Below are 19,754 nucleotides of genomic sequence, written 5' to 3' on the forward strand. Positions count from 1 at the left end.
AGTGTTTTCTGGTGGCCTGGGTAGTTGTTAAAATAGTGACATGTGGGACGTGCCAGCCGCCAACTGGTCAATTTCACAGGCCTCGAGTCGACTTTCGGGTTAGCCTCTCTCGACAAGGACTCGGACTACAGCCTTATGCATGATTTCTTTCAATTGTTGTGGTATCCCTTGTGGAACAGCCTGTATAATCTTCATTCATATCACAAAGCGCATGATTCAAGCTGTACTAGGTAGAAGCTAACCTCTTGGATTTTAATGCCAGGGAAGTATATTTATAACTCTCCTCAGTTCGGCATCACTTCAACCTCATTTAGCACCGTGATGTGAGCCGTTCTTGGGACACACTATAAGCTCTCCATTGACCTAAGCATATCCAAACTTTGGAATGCTGCTACTCGCGTGTGTCTAATGGCCAGCAGACTATTGGTTGTTTAAACAGTTGTAACAAACATGACTGTCAGAATTAGTTCACATGTCTGAAAGTTACGCCTACCTGCATGACCTATGTATAACAGTTCTAAACAACTGTATAGGTATCGAGTATTAAGGCAAAGAGAAAAGAGAAGAAATATACAATAGTGGCCAATAGCAACACAAGAACAAGATCTCACCGCACCCATGATCATCCTTGCTCAAGTCTAGTATACACCATGATAAAACATCCCCCCTAAAATAAATGAGCCAGCTCAAGGGTAATGCGAACCGAAAATTGACATAGGAAATGCTCCACAAAAGAAAAACATCATGCTCATGCAAATGCTTCGTGGATCAAATCAATTCTGATCGGCATGCAAATGGATTCATAACGTATCATGCAGATCTAGATGCACTCAGAGTCGCAGGGCGTCCAAAATCTTCTTCGCCATCTCCCGATATTGCCACATGCCACCTGCCACTTTCTTGAACTGAATCCCATGCAGCGAGAAAAGAGGTACCTTGACAATAAGGATTTCGAATCGGAGTACCAGATTCTCTCCTGTGTCACTCTGAACTCGTGTCGTTGTCTCACCCATTACACGTTCTCCAACCACCCCGAGGTCGCGACTTGGCCGAGGACCGGCTTCATCGTCAGAGCCCTCAGGAGTGGTCACAAAGCTGTGGTCAGGGGGCGCTCGAGCCCGACGCTGGGAGCGCGGCGTCTGGCGAAACTCCTCTCTGCCCTCGTCGTGGCTCAACAACCCTCCAAAACTTATGCGCCGACGATGGCCCGAAATCTGACCCTGCCGGTCCGGGCTTGGTGGCCCAACATCCATCACTGTATCCAGGTCAATGCTCGGGGCATGACGACAACTAAAGCCTCCCTTGATCTCCGTGTAGTCGACACCGAGTTGTTTCAGAGCGCGAATGATATCCGCTCGGATTACAGGCAAAGGTTTGCTGCTCGTGGTCGAAACACTGAAAAGGCCCTTGAGGTATACGGGCTTCGACAGGTCCTCCCCTTCATTGGCACTCTCCAAAGCAGTGCCTGCTCCAGTGATATCCGCATCCGTCTCTTCAGGCACATTTGCTTCTCGGGTAGCATCACGCCTAGCTCGACGGGCTTGAATGCTTTCCCGACGAGCATGCCCTAATGACATTGTCCGGGCGGTATGGCCGCGGCCTAGCTTTGTTTCCCTCGCAGCCGTCAGCTCTTTCTGTACATTGGCATAGTCTGATCCACTGCTTGGTGGGGGGTGGCCTGTCGCGTCAGGGTCGTTTCGCCGTGAACGACGAGGACGATAGTCGGCCGAGTTGACGCTGGCGGATCTTTCCAGGAACTTATTTGACCGCGAAGCCGGCTCCGCTGATCTTGGGGCCTTGAGTAAATCATTTTGCGGGAGTTGATTTGATCCGGGTGGAACAGCTGTTGGAGATGGATCTGCGCGTCGGGTTCTCTTCACACTGAACCCTCTGGATAGGGGCGAGGCCAAGTCTGCGGGTGGCTGAACGTTGAGTGCTGGGGTGTGGGGACTGCCAAGTCTTCCACGTTCCGGGTCGCGGCTGCGCTCCTTTGTCCTGCGCGTGCTGAACCGTCTCAAAATACCCGCTGCCGTGCTTTCTTTCTTCGCTGGGGTTTCGGGCTGCGATAACGTAGGACCCGGGGAATGTCCGGTCTGCGGGCCCAGGTGAAGATTTTTAATGCCATCCGCCAAGTCGTCATCACCATGCGTTCGTGCCCTAGGGCGCGACCTTCTTCCACTGTCCTTCTCTCCCGGAACGTGATACTGGTTGGTATGAGCGGCCTCCGGTGCTGGAAGATCTGGCATTTGAAGCATTGAATCCCCGGATGCGTGTGGAACTCCCAACGCTCCAGGGTTCTTTTCGGCTCTTTCTCTGTCCAGCTTCTCCTTGACCAAATAGTAGACTGAAATCAGCGGGCTGTAGGCATTTATTGGGTCATTGCCCAATTGAACGGCTTCCGCAGACGGCGCGGACAGCGTGTCCCTGCTGGCAGAGTTCCGTCGTTTGTAGAAATCGAACACCCCTCGCTTCTTCTCTGTATAGCTTGGAGCGGGTTGTTCGCGGGCGCTCACTTTTACAGCATGTTGGTAATCCTCAGACTCAATGACCTTGGTGAGCTGCGCAGTGATGTAATCGGGCGGTCCGAAGTCGAAACCCGTCATCTTTTCAATGACTTCGGGGTCTAAAGGCAGAGTGATAGGTTCTCGGTACGGTAAATAATTTTCAGGGGCGCCATTGAAGCCCTTGTTCATCCAAGGATGATTCATGATCTCAGTCAGACTTGCGCGTTGTTTGGGATCAGTAACCAGCATGCGCGAGATAATATGACGACACTCTGCGTGTTGGAGATCAGTATCAGGGAGAAACGATAGACTGTGGATACTAACCTGCAGTAAGCCCTGGAGGGTACTCGAAAACGCCCTGTTTGATCTTGGCATGCAGTTTGGGCATGCTCTGATCGTCAAACGGAACTTTACCGCATACTAGAACATAGAGAACAATGCCAAAACTCCAAACATCCACCTCTGGACCAGTGTACTGCCTTGCCTGCAACAACTCGGGGGCGGCAAAGTAAAGACTTCCACAGAAGGTTTTGAGTTGACTGCGTGGAGAGAAGAGATTACTGAGACCGAAATCAATGATCTTGATGTCTCCAGTCTTGCTGATAAGGATGTTCTCGATCTTCAAGTCGCGATGCACGATGCTGTTGCGATGACAATAGTCCAATGCACTCGCGATCTGACGGGCAAATTTGCGTGCCTGCTTCTCTTTGAGTTTTCCATGGGAAATGATGTAGTCCAGCATCTGACCCCCGTTGACGAGCTCAAACAGCATGTACCAATGGTAATTGGTCCTTACTACATCCCTCATACCACAAATATAAGGATGGTTGACGAGACTGACGATAGCTGCTTCACGCGCTGTTCGAATTTCCTTCGAGCGGTCTGCCCGTTCGGCCTCGCGCGAGCTGCGGTGCTCTTCGGTCGATTGCCGAGGTACGATCTTGACGGCCACCTGAACTGCAATGAGATCCTGCAACAGAGGGCAAGCAACATTACGAGACTCACCTGTTCTCCTGTATCCATGTTTTTTCCAACTTTTACTTTACCCATACTGCCGGCACCTAACGTCTTGCCCAAAGCCCACTGACCCGTTGGCGTTGTGATCATTGTGCGACGCCTTGACTGGACGGGATTCGCCGGATGTAAGTGAGCGGCGGCAGCCTGGGGCTGTCCTGCGACACCCTCTGGCATGACGGGGCCCGCAGTCGCCATATCGACACTGTCTCGTTGATGGCCTTGAACTGATGAATAACCCCGGTGCTTGTTGGAGGAGGAATCGGGACGGTAGGAGGTGGGAGGGCGCTCCTGTGAACGGTCCCGCGAGGATTCCCTTCGGGGAGTAAATGGGGGAGCTCCGCGAGAAGCCTCAAAATCCCGACGGGCTATGGTGTCAAAAACCGCTTGGTTCGCAGGGGGCCGACGATCATAAGCCTGTGACTTGGAGTGAGAGTGAGAGTGACGAGTCTGGGGTTGGTAGTGATATTGCGACGAGGATGGTGGTGATTGATGTTGTGGTTGGGAGGCTGTCGCAGGTCGGACAGCAACACTTCGGGTACGGTGAGGGAGCTCGGATGAGGGAGGACGATAGGAGGGAGATCGGGAGGAAGTCGAGTGACTGCGGACGACCGAAGGCGACGCAGTTGATGGGGCAGTAGTGGACATCACGGTGGGCACTGGACTGGAGAAATTCCGAGCCAACCACAGGCCAAGCGTGTGCTTTTTTCAGCCCAAGACCGCCTTTAGTATGGAAATGCTAGGATTTGAGAGGGGAGTGGAGGAGAGGGGGATATTCAATAATAGCGACCGGTCGGGAGGAAGAAGGGGAGAGCAAGTGGGGGGGAGGAGAAGACGGGCGTAGTTTAAGACGGTTTTGGCTGACGGAGCGAGCGCTGGAAAGGATAAAAACAGCCAAAGTGAGTTTTTAAAAAAGATTGCTGATGGCTGCGGTTCCACCCATGTGAGTACTGTATGTACAAAGGCTCCCCAGGATGGAGTAGGGAGAGGGGGAGGGGGGAGGGGAGGCGGAGGAGAAAGGAAGGACAGACAAGGACTAGGAAACAGGGTGGGGGGGAGGATGGATGGCAGGGGAAGAGAGAGTGTGAGATCTAGGGAATGTGGGACGGGAAGAGAAGAGAGGAGAGGGTATGATGAGATCGGGGGGAAGAGGAAGAGGGCAAAGGGGAAAAAAAAAAAAAAAAAGGAAAGAGGCAGGCAAGGCAAAGGAAAGCAAGTAAGAAAGACATGGAAGACAAGAAAGAATGCACGAGGGAATAACAGTCATGGGAAAGTGACGATGGATGGATGCGGCTGCGGAGAAGAAAGACAGCCAGTCCCAGGCCGACACAGACACAGACACACATAACTCCAAGGTACATAACTGTTAACTCCGTGACTACGGAACTTTGGCTGGACTTTTCTCAACAACGACAGGGGCCACTGCACCGCAACCAGAGAAAGAAGTTTGGTTCGGGTACCGTATGGCGCCGTCAATTCCTCCTACTTAGTACTATGTAGTACTAGGTACATCAACTAGGAGTAAACTAGTTTATACAACCAAATGGGTCTGACTCTGACATTTGGGTCGCTCCGCTTGCTGGTTTTAATTAAGAAATTTTAGAGATTGGAACGATATATTAATAGTGTTCTGGTGTCGGCCAGGCCCCCGCAGCAAGAGCAATAGTAATGATAATAATAAGAATAAGAGCAGGTGGGAAAATAAAGAAATCGACATTTCTGTAGATTTGCCTTTCAGTGTTAAACATGACTGTGGCTCGTATTCTATTTCTGCATGGATCATGGATTCATTGATTTTCATTAAGTTACGCAGGGGAAACGAGACACTACATCCATCCATACAGCCAATTCATTATTACCACTTCGATTCGGGCTAATAAACCGCGGTTAAGCATAGTACCTACACAGGGTCAGTCCCTCAATTTCCTCAGTAACCACGGGGCGCTCGCCCTTATTTGTAAGCTCAACAACGTTCACGGGCCTGTCACGCAGAGTCGCCCTGTGCCGTTGCCTTCCCACGAGGCAGTGGCACGTCGGACTTTTTGGTCCTCAATCCTTTCTTTCCTTTGGGCATGGATGGGCAGAATGACGAGGGAGGCAGATGCTGATCACTGGAGATTCCCAGTTGATCGGTCCAATTTAAATTGGTCCTATGAGCTCACCTCTCTTGCCAAGCATTATTCGTTGATTGATGATAATTCTGGAGCCGAGCAAAAAATATTGCCTCTTCATACTCAGTACGTACTTGTATACAACTCTTCTTCTTGTTGTTACATGCTCCTGAGTGTATGTGTTCTCTATATGTGCGGAGCATAATATGAGCTCTAAGTGTTTTCGTAGTGCACACAGACTTGAAGTTCGTGTTCGTATTAATCGAGTATGAGAATATAGAAGTCACTGGCGGCTGTTAAATGACATTGTTCTTTAGACATCCTGGTTGAAAGCCTAAAGTTTGGGGGTGGATTTGTGTGTCTAGCGTTGATGCTCTCAGCAACTCCATTACAGATTCCAGAGATGAGACCCGCCCCTGTTTACGGTACCAGCCACAACCAGTGGCGGTGCGCAGAGCAGCCGACCGTACGTATTCCGTACCGTCACATGTCTTCGTCCTTGGCAGTCGCAACATTGAACTGCTTCCAAGTCACCCTGATCCTCCATATCTAACCAGCATCACCTATTCGCTCTCTCAAGGTAGGCTTCCAAACCATATACACTATCGATCTTTACAGTTGTTGACTGAATCAATTCGATGCAGCCATAGTAATGCTTGACTGAGCCCACGCCCCGCATGGCTGGTAAAAGAACTCGAGCCGCCTTCGAGGCCGATCTACAGGCGCAGCAGTCACCCTACGCTCTTTACGGAACTCCTCTTCCACCCTTAGATGCCGGCGTCCGTGACGATGGCTCCTACGCGCCCATCTGGAAGCAAGAAGTGACCGATGACCGGGGAAGAAAACGCCTACATGGCGCCTTCACCGGTGGATTCAGTGCCGGGTGAGCTCACGATTCATGGATCGCTGTGGACAGCACACTAAAGGTCGACCCTCTTCAGGTACTTCAATACTGTCGGGTCGAAGGAGGGATGGACCCCTGCAACCTTCGTCTCATCACGGCAGAACCGTGCCAAGGACAACCGGAAACAACAGATTGAAGATTTTATGGATGAGGAGGATATCCGGGAAGCAGAAGAAGCAAAGACGGTTTCCACAAGTAATGACTTTGCAGGGTTTGGCACGACCGATGCCGAATTGGCGCGCCGCGGGGGTTTGATGGACCTTCTCAGAACCACCGGGGAAACCATGGGAGTGAAACTTTTGAAGAAGATGGGGTGGAGGGAAGGTCAAGGTGTTGGTCCTAAAGTGCGACGACGCGCCAATCTAGGTGACGGCACCACGCAGGGTGGTGAGGATGCCAACAAGACGTTTATGTTTGCCCCGGAGAATCCGCCAATGGTGGCCTTCATCCACAAAACCGATCACAAGGGACTTGGCTTCCAAGGGGAGGCCCGCCTTGACGCTCGCGCGTTGACACGCGGTGACTCGGACGGCGAGGAAGATGACTCCTTCTTTGGCAAACGACTCATAGCCCCAGGAAAGCCTAGACAGCCCAAAGTCAAGGAAACTCGTCGCGGAGGCTTTGGCGTTGGAGTGCTCAACGACACTGGGTCAGATGACGAAGACCCATATTCGATGGGGCCTCAAATTTCTTACAATCGTGTCATTGGGGGAGACAAGAAGAAGAAGAAAAAGGCAAAGTCCATTGAAGACGCAAAACCAGTCACGGGATCCTCGAATCCTCTGATAACCAATAAACCGATTTATATTCCCAAGAAGGTTCTCGCGGCCAAAAGCTCGAGTGGCTTCAGGAAGTGCCACGATGGCCGTTTGCCGCTGGAAGGATTTCTGCTTGTCGATGGCATCTCCAACATGACTATCTCTACCCAAGAAAAGAAGTATGCGGCCCCTGAAATACCGGCAGGCTGGAAATCCAATAAAACCCCGACTCAAAAACAAGACGTATCGAATTATGTTTCCACGGCAGAGGCAGCTAAGGTCTCAACTCTGGACCCAGCCGCTCGAGCTGCGCTTTTGGGCGAGGCGCAGTTACCAGGGAAATCTATATTCGACTGGCTGACCCCAGAAGGTCGAGAGCGAATTGCGAAGTTGACCGGGAAGACAGACTTACCGCCAGCCTTGAGTGAGAAGGCGCCAAAGGGCTACGAGCTCTCCGAGGCGCAGAAGCGTAAAGACTTGTGGGACTTAGTGCCGAAACTAGATAAGCAGGTGGCTGTTCAGGCTTTGACCCGAGCGGCAAGTGGCTGGATGCCATATTCGGAAGACCTGGAGAAAAGAAAACGCTATCGAACCTTCCTCGAGGTACGAGCTGGGCTTCGAGATACAATGCCTGATCGAGTCCCAGGGTCCACTACAGATGAATGGGCCCTGGAGCTGGACGAGTTCGCCCGAGCTGCAGAGGTCTTCAAACCCATGTCGGGGTCGATGGCATCGCGTTTTACTTCGGCTTCATCTGGCCCGAGAGAGTCGTCCGATAAAGTCGATGCATCATCGGCTGATCCGCTCCTCAGCAAGCCTGCCGCAAAGCCTGAGGACCCTGCAGTAGAGGCTGCCCGGATTGGCATGTTCGGCCCGATGACTCGAAGCACTATATCACTCTATCCCACGCGCCTGCTGTGTAAGCGATTTAACGTCAAGCCTCCGGATCACGTTCAGATAGATCCTGGAGAAGCAAGCGGACGCACGGATGCCCCGCCATCTGGCGGGCGCTTCCAGTCCGCTGGGTACCAGAATGTTCCAGGACCTAGAGAATTGGTGTCGCGCGAAGTCATGAATCAGCTTATGATTGACGCCGGCCGAGGTGGATCTCTTACGTCTGGGGCAGAAGATGCATCGTCGGCGCAAGCAGCGTCGGTGGTCCTTCGCGAGCCTGTGGTCATTGAGCCGGAACGGAACGAAGCTTTGGAGGCGGAGCGGCCAGGAGAGGCGGTATTCAAGGCTATCTTCGGTAGTGATGACGAGGATGAGGACGACGAACTAAGCTGAGCTGGTATTGGTAATTAGCCTGTTGTATGTGTTGTATACCACCATTGACTATAGAAGCTTAATTGTGACCTCCACCCTTCGGAGTGGAAGATACGACTTGCCAGATTCCTGACCGCTAGTGTTCCAGTGGATTGTTGTGTAGCATGAGCTGGTGACTGATAATTCAGTCTGTACTTCGCATGCCGGAAGATTTCCGCAAACCTCATTCTTGGCTGCGCCACCATCTCATCGCGTCTGCGGTCAAGCCTAACGGTCTGGCTGGAAAGTCTGTCACACAGCAGGGAACAGTAGAAAAGCACCACTGGTGTAATCAATAACAGTGGAAGGGGAATGGATGAATGAACCTGAATGATAGGTGATTTGATCCGAGAAGGTGTATTTTGAGGGATTCCCTTATGTTTTTCCCCTCACTCCAACCCGGCGTTCGCTCCATTCCTTCCTACCCCCCTCTTCGGTTTCTGAACCTCGTAAGTTCTCCTCCTCTCTTTGTTTCTTCTCCTCTTCTCAACCGTTAAAGCTTCCTTGTCTCGCCCAGTCTTTCCCCTCTAAGCCTCCAAGTCACGTTCCCTTCGGGGTCTGGTCTGCTACTGCTACTGCTTTTATTGCTCATTGCTAGCAAAACAGAGAGGAGTGTCTTCTCACTGTTTTGAGTTGCTCCCCCGCGGTGTCGTCATGCGAGTGAGCTGCAACCCGCCGCTCCGTTGCCACCACTAAATACTAGTAGTAGCCCTTTGATCCAGCCAATTCTCACCACTATTCGGGTCATACGACTGGCTTCCCAATTAGATGGCTTGAACAAATCAATTTTCCAGTCGCTGAACACCGGCACATTAGCCCCAATAAGCTTGACTTTCTCCTCTGGTTCCTCGCCCGCAACCTCAGCCCCCTCTCCTCTCTCTTCCTCCGCCGCTTGTCTTCGTCGGATCAATACCTCTTTGCTGTCCTGCAATTAGTCTGGACGTCGCTGGCCCTAATCCACTATAGTGCTTCCCTCCGGCTGATGGAGCTTGTTCTTTTAAGATGGTATGTCTTTTCTCCCCTTCTGTAGTGTTCTTTTGTGTGTCATGCCTGAGTTGTTCTTGCTTCTGCCAGGAGCTTCCACGTACTCACCATACCACACCCCTCTCTCGCTTCTACAGTACAATTGTCTCGGCGGATTTGACTCTAATATCTTGTCATCGACCAGGGCTGCTGCTTTTCCTCATCGCGCGACAGCGATAATTCGGCTTATGCAGCGCAGGTAGCCACGGAAGAGCGGCGTCGCGAATCGTCTCCTCATCGAGCGATTACAACCAGCAATACGCTGTCTGGCACCAACGCTTCTACTAGCACACGCGGCGCCCGGACTATCCGGAATGATCACTTTTCCCTCAGCCAGCATTACAACGCCCCCATCCGTCGTCATGTCTGGTATAGCAAACGACGATTATGGAGTCGGGCGCAGCTCGATCAGGAGCGCACGGCATTCTTCGAGACCAGAGTCACGGGTCGTCCAGAAATTTGGTCTGCTCTGTCTGCAGCAGTAACTCTGATGCGGGCTGGTGATATGTCGACAGCACAGACCATTATTGACGCAGCTGGCATCACAGTCCCAACCGGCGATCTCTGCCAGGGTTGCTACGACGAACAAGGCGCTCTTTACCGACTACCACAGTGCATTGTGAGCGACCCAGAGAACATGGTTCGATCAGTGCATGACCAGGAGGACGAATTCGACACCGACGATGGCAGATTGTCCTCGGACGAAGCTTCAGGGGATGACCTGATCGCAACCGACGTCGACCTGGAACGCCGCCGTGATGAGAAGGGGAAGACCAGCGAGCGGGATTTGATCCGAGTGCGAGCACGACTGAGTGACCGCGGAGGTCCGGATATTGACTTGTCGGTGGGAAAAACCGAGAGTGTTGGCTTTATTGCACGCAAAGTGCAGCAGGAGGCGGTGGTACGTCATCACGCATTATACCTCAATCGTATGCAACTGCATCGAACGTATCGCTAACCTTACATGAAGATCCCTCGCAGTTACCGCGTAAGAATTGCCTACCTGGGCAGGATTCTGAAAGAGCACGAGCCTCTGATCGACCAGGGTTGGAACCCAGGCCATGTCGTCAACGCATTAGTGGTCCCGCGACATGTCCTTTCCTCACAGCTCACGAATGGTTGAGAACGTGCCTGGTTTATTTAACATTTTCAATGCTTATGCACAATCTACCGGCTTCTGCGGCTCCTTTTCGACAGATCAGAATGCCACATCGATGGTTCGAGATGACTCCGTGGGTCAGACTCTACCTTTCGGACCCTTTGACTTCAACCCTTACCGCGTCTTACCGCAGTTTTTGAGGGTACCAGCTTCAACCATTACCCTACTCGGCACAATGATTTTACATTGCAACTAATGACAGCCTTGCATTTTACCCTCATCTCCTCTCGCATTTGTTTTGATTCTTTATCTTTATTTTTCCTGGTCTTCGCATAATACCCCCAACTACGTTGGCTGATTTTTCCTGCCTCTCTGCTGTTTTGATTCCCCCTATCGATGCCAATGATATCATTGATTCCAGTTCTTTGTGCTCGGTTTATTCCATGTCGCATATCTACTTCTACTCATTTCCTGGTCTTTTACGTCCTTACGCGCTCCTTCAGTGGATCTTGCGAGGTATGCACAATGACTTGTTGAATTAAAATGTTTGGAACGAGCCCCAGTCTAGTCAAGGTTTATATTTGATGATATACCCGCCTCCTACGGATAATGTATGTTGACACTTTTGAGCTTGTTACGATCATGTATCATGCGTGATGAATTATGGGTCATGAGATTTTGCCCGCTACGTACGATTCAACGGCTATATTGGCTTCGTTTTTTTCTCCCAAGCTTCTGAAATTTCTTTGGCACATGCATTTAGGTTTGTTGATAACTATTTAGCCAGCCAGATATGTTAGCAAAGTAGTTTATTCCCAGCAGCGTGTGGCTCGCAGAGAACCCCTTTCACATTCGGATGCGCTTAACCTGCTACGCAAAGTAAATATATCATCGCGACGACACATCGGAACACCCATCCAAGCATAATCTCATTTCAAGCTCCTTTGTAACGACTGTAACTCATCCGGACTCACAGGCTATGATGAAGACACAACAGAAATCCCAAAAAAAAGCACAGAAAAAAACGGATCTTCTGAGTCTCTACAGCAAGTGCAGTAGAAACTGCGAAAAACAAAAGAAGGATGCATCATCCGTGAATCGAACACGGGCCTCATCGATGGCAACGATGAATTCTACCACTAGACCAATGATGCTGGAGCGGATGACCGGTACGCCATCTGATTTGCTGTTGGAGATAATTCTTACTTTGGTATACTGTAACCTCATGATAAAAACGAATTAATTGAGAGAGCCCCTTTTATTCATTATGTCGAGATATGCGTTATATCAATTAGGTGTAAAAGGCGTTTCATGTCATTTTAGTTGATTTAAGGGAAATGCTCTCCAAGCAGAAAATTCGAAATTCTTAAAACTACTTCTTAAATAATTTCTATTTAAGTTATTCTGCCCATTCGATATAACGGATATTATATATAGAAAAAAACACCTTTGTACGAAATTTGTTATAGAGCGATACTACAAATTTTGTATAATAAAACTAATCTTGCAGTTGTAGGATTTTGTTATACAGCAAAAATCCGTCTTAACAAGATTTATTTTAGCGTGAGGCTACAGTATACACTCACATTGTGTTATTGAAGCTAGCTGGGGGATAGGGTTGAGAGGCGGGATGCAGAAGTTAAAGTATCTTGCGCCTAGCTCAAACAATAACGATTTGTCTATAACAGAGTAATAGAAACAAGAGCTGCTAGACATTCCTGAGTCTAGCTATGCTATGGCAGGTAACCTTTGCGTACGATTCGAGGGGTCCAGGGCTATGTGTTTCGGAAGAGCTACCTTGAGGATGATCTGGTGGGCTTGCTGCGTGGTTTTTGGGAGGTTTCGGCGTGGATTTCCGTAGGGGGAGGGAGGGGATTGTGGTTCAATGCATGGTACACTCTTTTAAGGGATTTTTTTTTTCATCTTGAGTGGATGGTGCTTGGTTGACGGAATAGCATGTACTTGATCGTCATGTACTATACTCTGCGGTTTGCGTAATGATCTGGAATGTTTCATGGAGCTCGTGGATGTGGATGTAGATGACTCAGAGAAATGCTTGACATTATTTTCCCAAGTTAGATCTACTGCAAGGTGACTAACTGTCTCAGCGATTGGAATGTGATAAATACAAGGCTCCTTTTCATGACCAAGTTTCTGGAACAATTTGACCATGCGGACTGCATCTGAAAGCCTTTGAATCCATGCTATCTGAAGCTGTAGCAGTAGGAAACAAGTCATAAATGAAAGCAAACCTGAACCATACACCCCATCAGCACATAATTCCGGGCACGAAAGCAAGCATGGAAGCTACAGCAATCTTCCGTTCTCGGCCTCCCTGCCCTTGGGCGTGCGTCCAGACCGGCGCTTGAATACCCGGCAGACCACCCTTGCGCCATTCACGACTCCCCGTACCAGGCTGGTGGGATTGTAGTGTTTGACCCGGAAGATGTAGTACAAGGCCACAGTACCGAGGACGTTGAAACCGATGTAAGCCCAGCCGATACCGTAGTTGCGCCAGCGCTCGCTGTAGTCTTTTTCACTGATTAGTCAACAACATTATAGACGAGAGGAGGTAATCAGTACGTACAAATGTTACTCGACGCGAGGTATTGATCGGCGTTTCTCAACTGGCAGTACTCGCATCCCTGTGTCGCTGTGGGGTTGTACAATTGCCCCGGGGCAACCTGCAGGTACTGAGCCATGTAGTCTCCGCAGGTCTGGCCGGAGGGAGGGTTGAACACGCTCATCTCCTCGCTGGAACAACGAATGGCTCTTCCGTGTAATCCTGTCGCCGTGATTCCTGCAATCAGGTACGTCAGGGGGGAGACCCGGTACATGAAAATCCAGAATCCCGGGAGGGCGGAGGGAGCCTGCATGACACCGTTGAAGGTGAGCGCCATGATGAACAGGAGCGTTGCGATCGAACCTCCTGTCTCGGCGTCGGGTAGGGCACAGATGATCAGAGATGCAAAAGTCGAAGTGAACACGTAGAACTGGGTGATCAGAAGTAGCATAAGTCCCTGGCGGGCGGATGCCTGGTTCGCTCCATAGACTGGGTAATAGTAGGACGCCCATGCGATTATACCCGCAATCACCTGGTAAGGTATCTCGACAAGAACGTTGGCAATCAAAAAGGCCGCCCATGAATAGGCCTTCGACGGTCGTTCTCGAACCTCATACAATGATCGCTGGACCACAAATTTGGGCATGATTCTATTTTCGTTAGTGGCGATGTCCATGAATTTCGACATGAAACTTACTGTTGCACCAGGGTGGAGAATATCGAAGTCATCATGAAGGCGCTAAACAAGACATCCTGGAACCCCTGTTGAGTGCTGTTCGGTTTGAAGAATGTAAAACCAATGAAAAGAGATGCAGCTGTAGCTAGAGCGAGCTTAGCCCAGACGTAAGCAGGCTCGCGCCAGTATTGCTGGAACACTCGATGCGTGACATGCCAAACCTGGTTAGTAAAGGGCATAGCAAATTCGCTCTTCTGGGCCGTGTTGTCTTGAGACTCGGGAGCTGAGGATCTCTCCTGACAGATCCTGTCAATCTCCTTCTGGATGTTCTTGGCCTCCTGGCTATCTTTCCAAACCGCTGCCCAATCCTGGGTCGCCTTTCCCGATGCTCCGGCTCCAATAATCTCAAGCATATACTCGGCGGGCTATGTCATGTTAGTACACTGTAAGATTGGCGGACAAGCTACTCACATTCTCGGATGAGCCGCACGGTCTAGCACCGTTGACTTCGAAATAGTGCAACAGGGTGCGGGATTGATCTCCGATATCACCGAAATATACCGTTCGCCCTCCCTTGGCCAGGAACAAAAGACGGTCAAACTCCTGAAACAAGAGCGCGCTTGGCTGATGGATAGTCGAGAGGACTGCCTGACCGTGATCTGCGAGCTTCCTTAGAAAAGAACAGATGGCCCATGAGCTTTGGGAGTCCAAGCCACTTGTAGGCTCGTCGAGAAAAATGAGTAGAGCGGGCTTTGCAGCAAGTTCAACGCCGATAGTCAATAACTTCCTCTGCTCTACATTCAATCCTTCGCCTGGCGTACCCACAATAGCACTGGCGAAGTCTTGCATGTTAAGCATTTCAATTACTTCCTCAACATACTTGTACTTCTCTTCCTTTGACACCGATTTAGGCTGGCGCAAGAGGGCACTGAATCGCAATGCCTCTCGCACAGTCGTTGTAGGCAGGTGAAGATCCTGCTGTTGCACATAGCCGGTCTTTCTAGGGAAACTGCTGTCAAGACCTTTACCATCTACCAAGGTCTCACCGGTGACAACTCCTATTGAGACACGTTTTGCTAGTACATCAAGTAGAGTAGTCTTGCCGGCGCCTGAGACTCCCATCAAGGCTGTGAGAGTTCCTGGCTTAACCCAACCCGAAACATGGTCGAGAAGGCGCCGCTCGCCTCCCTTGACGGGTATGTCATAGCAGACATTACGCCATGTGAATATGCTATGCTGCTCGGGAATGGCAGATGCATCTTTCTCATTCTCAGTAGGCCTCTGAGCCAAGGCGGCATCTGTAGTGCCCTCTTCGGCTTCTGACTTTCTGTCCAGGTCGCGCATATGTGGGGGCACATGGCCTCTTCGGAACACGAGAAATTCGGCCTTTGACGAAGTAGCAGAGTTGAGCTCAGTTGCCACCAGATACAGGGCCGTGAAGAAGATCCAGAAGCCGATCAAGATACCCAGGTTCCTCCATTCATGTGCGTAAGTATACCTGTACTGGGATTCGATATAAGCATCTCCAGACACAGTCCGCTCTCCTGCGACAGCGCCTCGCACTGAACAAATGAATGAGTCCCCACTCAAGCTGGGGTAAGCTGGCACAAATGCTGAGCATGTGAATTGTCTACCGTGGAACTCGTTGGCTATCAGAGCCTCGAAGGTGTAGTAGACCGGGTTTATCCATCGGATCCAGCTAAACCACGGGATATCTGACATTTGCGGCGTAGGAATCACGAAGCCGGTATAAATAACAATGGCCAACACCATGACACCGGCCATAGCCATGGCCTGGGCAAGGGTTTTAGTTGATGCTGCCAGTGTGCGGAAGATGCCGGACATTGCGAGTGTGCTCAGAAACGTGAAGAGGAAGAAAATGAAGAATTGCGATGCCGCATATCGCTGTGGCTGGTTAGTTATCATAACATGCAAGATTAGCAAGACGGTCCACTCACGAGGCCAGCCAGGAAATAGAAAATGATATTGAATACGACGGCGCAGACGAATTTGACGGGAATATCCGAGACAATACCACCGAATGCTTCAGCGAATGGATGGACAAAGGCATAAGAGGCTTGCTTTTCAATAATAGGACGTTGATCGTAAAGTGAATTGATCTCCGTAATACTGATTAGGGCATTCATACTACGCAGAATTAGTAAAGTGGTCGATGACGAATGAAGGATTTCGCCTTGGCCCCCGGCAAACGTACAGTACTGCAAAGAAAAGAGCAGCTCCCTTGCTCTGGAAGCCTTGAGTGGCATTTGGTGTCCTAGACGCGTCAGAGAAAACGGAAGCCAGCAGGACTGATGGACTTACCCAAAATACATCGAGCCAATAATCAAGGACATTGCGATTCGACCAATGACATTTGTCAAGGTCGAGGGCTTATCATTCCAAATTCTATAACAGTTAGTAGACAGACAATCCTAGGAGCAATTAGAACACACCTCTGGTAGGCCCGGATCGTGCAGAGCTTGACCTGCATTGGAATCGAGATAACATAAGGGCTCTTCGGCCGCACGTGTTTTGCCTGTCTGACATGCTTCATCTCATGGAACATCTGTTCTGACTGACCCCCCAACGGAAACTCCTTTATATGCTGTGAAATATCCTCCTGTAGCTTGGCATATTGAGGACTTTTCTTCCAATATGCTTCAAACTCATCTGGGGTGCGAGGAACCTTGCTTTCCATCCCCTCTCGTGCTTTGCGCTCTTGAGGATTGGTCACTGATGTCAAGAAATCACCGGTTGTTTGGCGTGGAGGACAGTCCCAGCCCATATTGAGAAAGTAGTCTCTAGCTTCGCTGCAAGGTCCGAAGTAGATTTCCCGGCCTTCATATAGAACAATGGCTTTGTCAAAGACATCGTAGATCGCCTGAGATGCCTGGTAGATTGCAACTGCATGGCAGGTACCAACCAGGTCAGAACTGACTCGCAGCGCCTTCACAAACTCAAGCGCACTCGCCGAGTCCAACCCTCGAGTGCTGTTATCCCAGGCACCGACAGGGGCTCCCGAGACTATTAGAGGTCAATACATGCAGATCATTGGCTAAGCATCATTCACTTACGTGCCATTTCAGCAATGCTAAGAGCATGTCAGTACAACGCATGGAAAGGAAAGGTCAACAGAGGGGAACCAACCTGACACGTTTTCTTTCTCCACCTGAAACTCCTCTGATGTAGTCATCGCCAACTAGACCTTTTATTAGCAATTTCCGAAGCTTGAGGGCCTTTGACGAGAATGCGTACCCTTTGTGTTGTACGTATGCGTTAAGCCAAATATAGTCATCGCAACTTGAGTAACGTACTTGGCGTATCGCTGACGAGTGATATCGCGCAACCGTACTTCAGGAGCTCTTGCAGCAGCAGCAAATTCCAGTGTTTGTCCGACTGTGAGGTGAGGGAAGTGCTTGTCCACTTCTTGATTGTAAAGAACCTCACCCTTGAACTCCTTGTGCATTTTTTCCATCGAAATGCCGTTGTATTGAATCTCGGAGCTTTTACGAAGCTTTAATCCATGTAGTTCTCCACACAACGACTTCAAAAATGTCGAACATCCACTCCCGGGACGGCCCAAGACTATCAGCAGCTCACCACTTTTCAACAGCCCGTCGAAGTCACGTAAGATGTGTTTCTCTGGTGAGTGACGTAGAAAGCCCAGGTGTTCCCGTGGCCTGAATGGGGCCATCAGCAAGGAGGGTACGCTGCTCTGATACTGCAGAGCTGATCCGGAGCCAGAGACATTCAGATGCTGGAAGACTATACCAGTGGAGGGAGGTCGGGGAATGCCCTCTTTGTCCAACAGCCTGAGCACCTTCCGAACCCATTTGTTGTGGTCGAACTGACCACTCGTTGGATCTAGAACAGGGTCTCCCATTTCCAAGTTCTCAACAGTATCCTTGCGTTCAATGCTCGCCCCGCCAACGCCTGAGTCAGTAGTTTGACGTCGGGAAAAGGTGGACTGATAGTTGGAGGCTATGCGAGTCAACTCGGCTTTGCGGTCGGGGTCCATTTGCTCGAAGAATGTGCTATTCTCACGCTCCAGCTTGGGCGATCTGAGGGGAGTAATCTCGTCATCCTGACCGTTTCCCGCCGAAGAGGTGGGAGAGATGTCACTGGTCTCTTTGTTGCTAGCCATGGCCCGAGGTGCTTAGCGTTCAATCAGAGACCGGTGAGTCAACGCTGATGATGAGAGAGAGGAGGTAGAACGATGAAGACGCGCATAGAAGGGAATATTGTCAGTAAGGAAAGAGGTCAGAGGGTGGGATGGTATATGAACTGCTTCGCTCGCTCGCCGAGAGAAGTGCCCCACCAAGGCAACAGGGATTGTCCATGAATAGCAGGGGTACTTATTTTGCGCCAGTACATGGCAGGGTAAAATCTCCTTCCATCCCCTGTCGGGAGACTGATTAAACTTCTTCGCTTCGAGTGCTCCTAGTGGTGATGTCATGATAAAGCAAGTGTAACAATGGGCCAATTGTCATAACGAGGAGCGAATTAGGTAGCATCCACAGAGCACTGGAAATCTCTTTTTGAAGGCAATCATCGGAAATCAGCTCCTGAGCCGAGCCGCTCTTGTGTTCTATGTTTGGAGGGAGACTGCGTCAGAAAGATCCGGATGCGGAAGATCCGTCTAAGCTTGCAGATACTTATTCATGGACCCTGTCGTTGCTACCCAACCATATCGTCCGCTACGCTTACCAGACGGCTTTGAGCGGAGCTTAAAGTCCTTGTACCTATTATGATTCACAGGGGACACAAGTATAATACTCCTCATTCTTGAGCTCACATGAGCCGTCTCGTGTATGCTCAGAATTTGAGTCTAGAAAGGTGGCGACAGAATGATACACTCTGTTGTACTCAAAGAACTGGAACCTTGTAAAATACACATTTGGAGAGCATGACGCGGCCATAGTAGCTTGACGAAAGGTTATCATGGACACTCCACTCATACCAGATCTTTTCAAGCTTCGAAGTATGTGCCAGGTGTAGATCCCCCGGCCCCGGAACGGAGTGGAGTGTCAAGTAAGCGGATGTTCTGCAAAGTATCCGATTATGTAACAATGCACATAAAGAATCCATAACAATGATGCATGCACCCATGCAGCAATGCAATCATGCACATATTTACATCTTTAGGTCGCTACCCACTTCCTGCTTGCTGTCACTGGAGGATCACAGGGCTATCATAGGTCCTACACCGAAAAGTGCCTCAAGCCTATTTTTGCAAAACGCCATTCGCCCAGCAAGACCTAATGAAGCAATAGCTTGACAGCACAATCCATGGGATCAACGAAGAACTTGACCTTTGGGGAAAGTAAACTGGAAGAGGCGCACCAATCTTCATCTCACTATTGACTTGGGAGAGGAATACTGATAGCAAGTGATACTGTACTCAGTATGTGCCAGAGCAACACGCACCTCCACCTCCTTCTACGTATATCAAAGACAGGCGGGCAACAGAATCCGTCCGTCTCTTGGCAATGACGCAGCGCCTGCAATTGATCCGCGAGCTTTGGTGCCTTGCCCTTTTTCCCGCTTCCCCGCCATGAGGCTGCGTGTGCCGGTAACCGAGATGGAGACAAAATCCTCAACCCGAACTATTCCTACGTAGCAACTATCTAGCTCAACAAGAGTAGTTTCTACTCTTGAATGTCGCTACTTCTTCAGGGGAAGAAGCTTGAATCGCGTGTCCTACCGCACGCTCGCTCGCTCCTCCACTTATCGACCGGCCTAGATCGTCATTTGCAAACGATTGGTGCCAACACCTGAACAGCACGCTTGCAAGCAT

General features: G+C 50.2%; 4 protein-coding genes and 1 non-coding gene across 5 annotated transcripts; 2 read left to right on the forward strand and 3 right to left on the reverse strand.

Moving 5' to 3' along the window:
- Positions 1–460: 460 nt before the first annotated feature.
- Positions 461–3,947, reverse strand: kin1 (putative serine/threonine protein kinase Kin1). Its single transcript, XM_020205141.1, has 3 exons — positions 3,510–3,947; positions 2,829–3,456; positions 461–2,776 (listed from the first exon to the last, which is right to left on the reverse strand). Exons 1-3 carry the CDS (start codon positions 3,714–3,716, stop codon positions 831–833), a joined length of 2,781 nt encoding a protein of 926 aa, XP_020056656.1. The 5' UTR covers positions 3,717–3,947; the 3' UTR covers positions 461–830.
- A 2,359-nt stretch (positions 3,948–6,306) lies between these two features.
- On the forward strand, positions 6,307–8,578 carry ASPACDRAFT_42903 (putative G-patch domain protein; the record flags this gene model as incomplete). The annotated part of the gene is made up of 2 exons (XM_020201178.1): positions 6,307–6,512; positions 6,571–8,578. The coding sequence occupies 2 exons, from the start codon at positions 6,307–6,309 to the stop codon at positions 8,576–8,578; spliced, it is 2,214 nt and encodes a 737-aa protein (XP_020056657.1).
- Positions 8,579–8,757: 179 nt separating this feature from the next.
- Positions 8,758–10,742, forward strand: ASPACDRAFT_42904 (uncharacterized protein; the record flags this gene model as incomplete). The annotated part of the gene is made up of 3 exons (XM_020201179.1): positions 8,758–8,843; positions 9,794–10,520; positions 10,590–10,742. 3 exons carry the CDS (start codon positions 8,758–8,760, stop codon positions 10,740–10,742), a joined length of 966 nt encoding a protein of 321 aa, XP_020056658.1.
- A 1,059-nt stretch (positions 10,743–11,801) lies between these two features.
- On the reverse strand, positions 11,802–11,872 carry ASPACDRAFT_t148. The gene has a single exon. It is a non-coding gene; the product is annotated as a tRNA-Gly (tRNA).
- An 887-nt stretch (positions 11,873–12,759) lies between these two features.
- On the reverse strand, positions 12,760–18,254 carry ASPACDRAFT_118469 (uncharacterized protein). Its single transcript, XM_020196166.1, has 11 exons — positions 17,213–18,254; positions 17,105–17,156; positions 17,032–17,048; positions 16,411–16,981; positions 16,280–16,363; positions 16,173–16,232; positions 15,916–16,105; positions 14,429–15,862; positions 13,979–14,382; positions 13,306–13,931; positions 12,760–13,249 (listed from the first exon to the last, which is right to left on the reverse strand). Exons 1-11 carry the CDS (start codon positions 18,099–18,101, stop codon positions 13,026–13,028), a joined length of 4,551 nt encoding a protein of 1,516 aa, XP_020056659.1. The 5' UTR covers positions 18,102–18,254; the 3' UTR covers positions 12,760–13,025.
- Between the last annotated feature and the right edge of the window lie 1,500 nt (positions 18,255–19,754).

Source organism: Aspergillus aculeatus, assembly GCF_001890905.1.
Source record: "Aspergillus aculeatus ATCC 16872 unplaced genomic scaffold ASPACscaffold_7, whole genome shotgun sequence".
Lineage (NCBI taxonomy): Eukaryota > Fungi > Ascomycota > Eurotiomycetes > Eurotiales > Aspergillaceae > Aspergillus > Aspergillus aculeatus.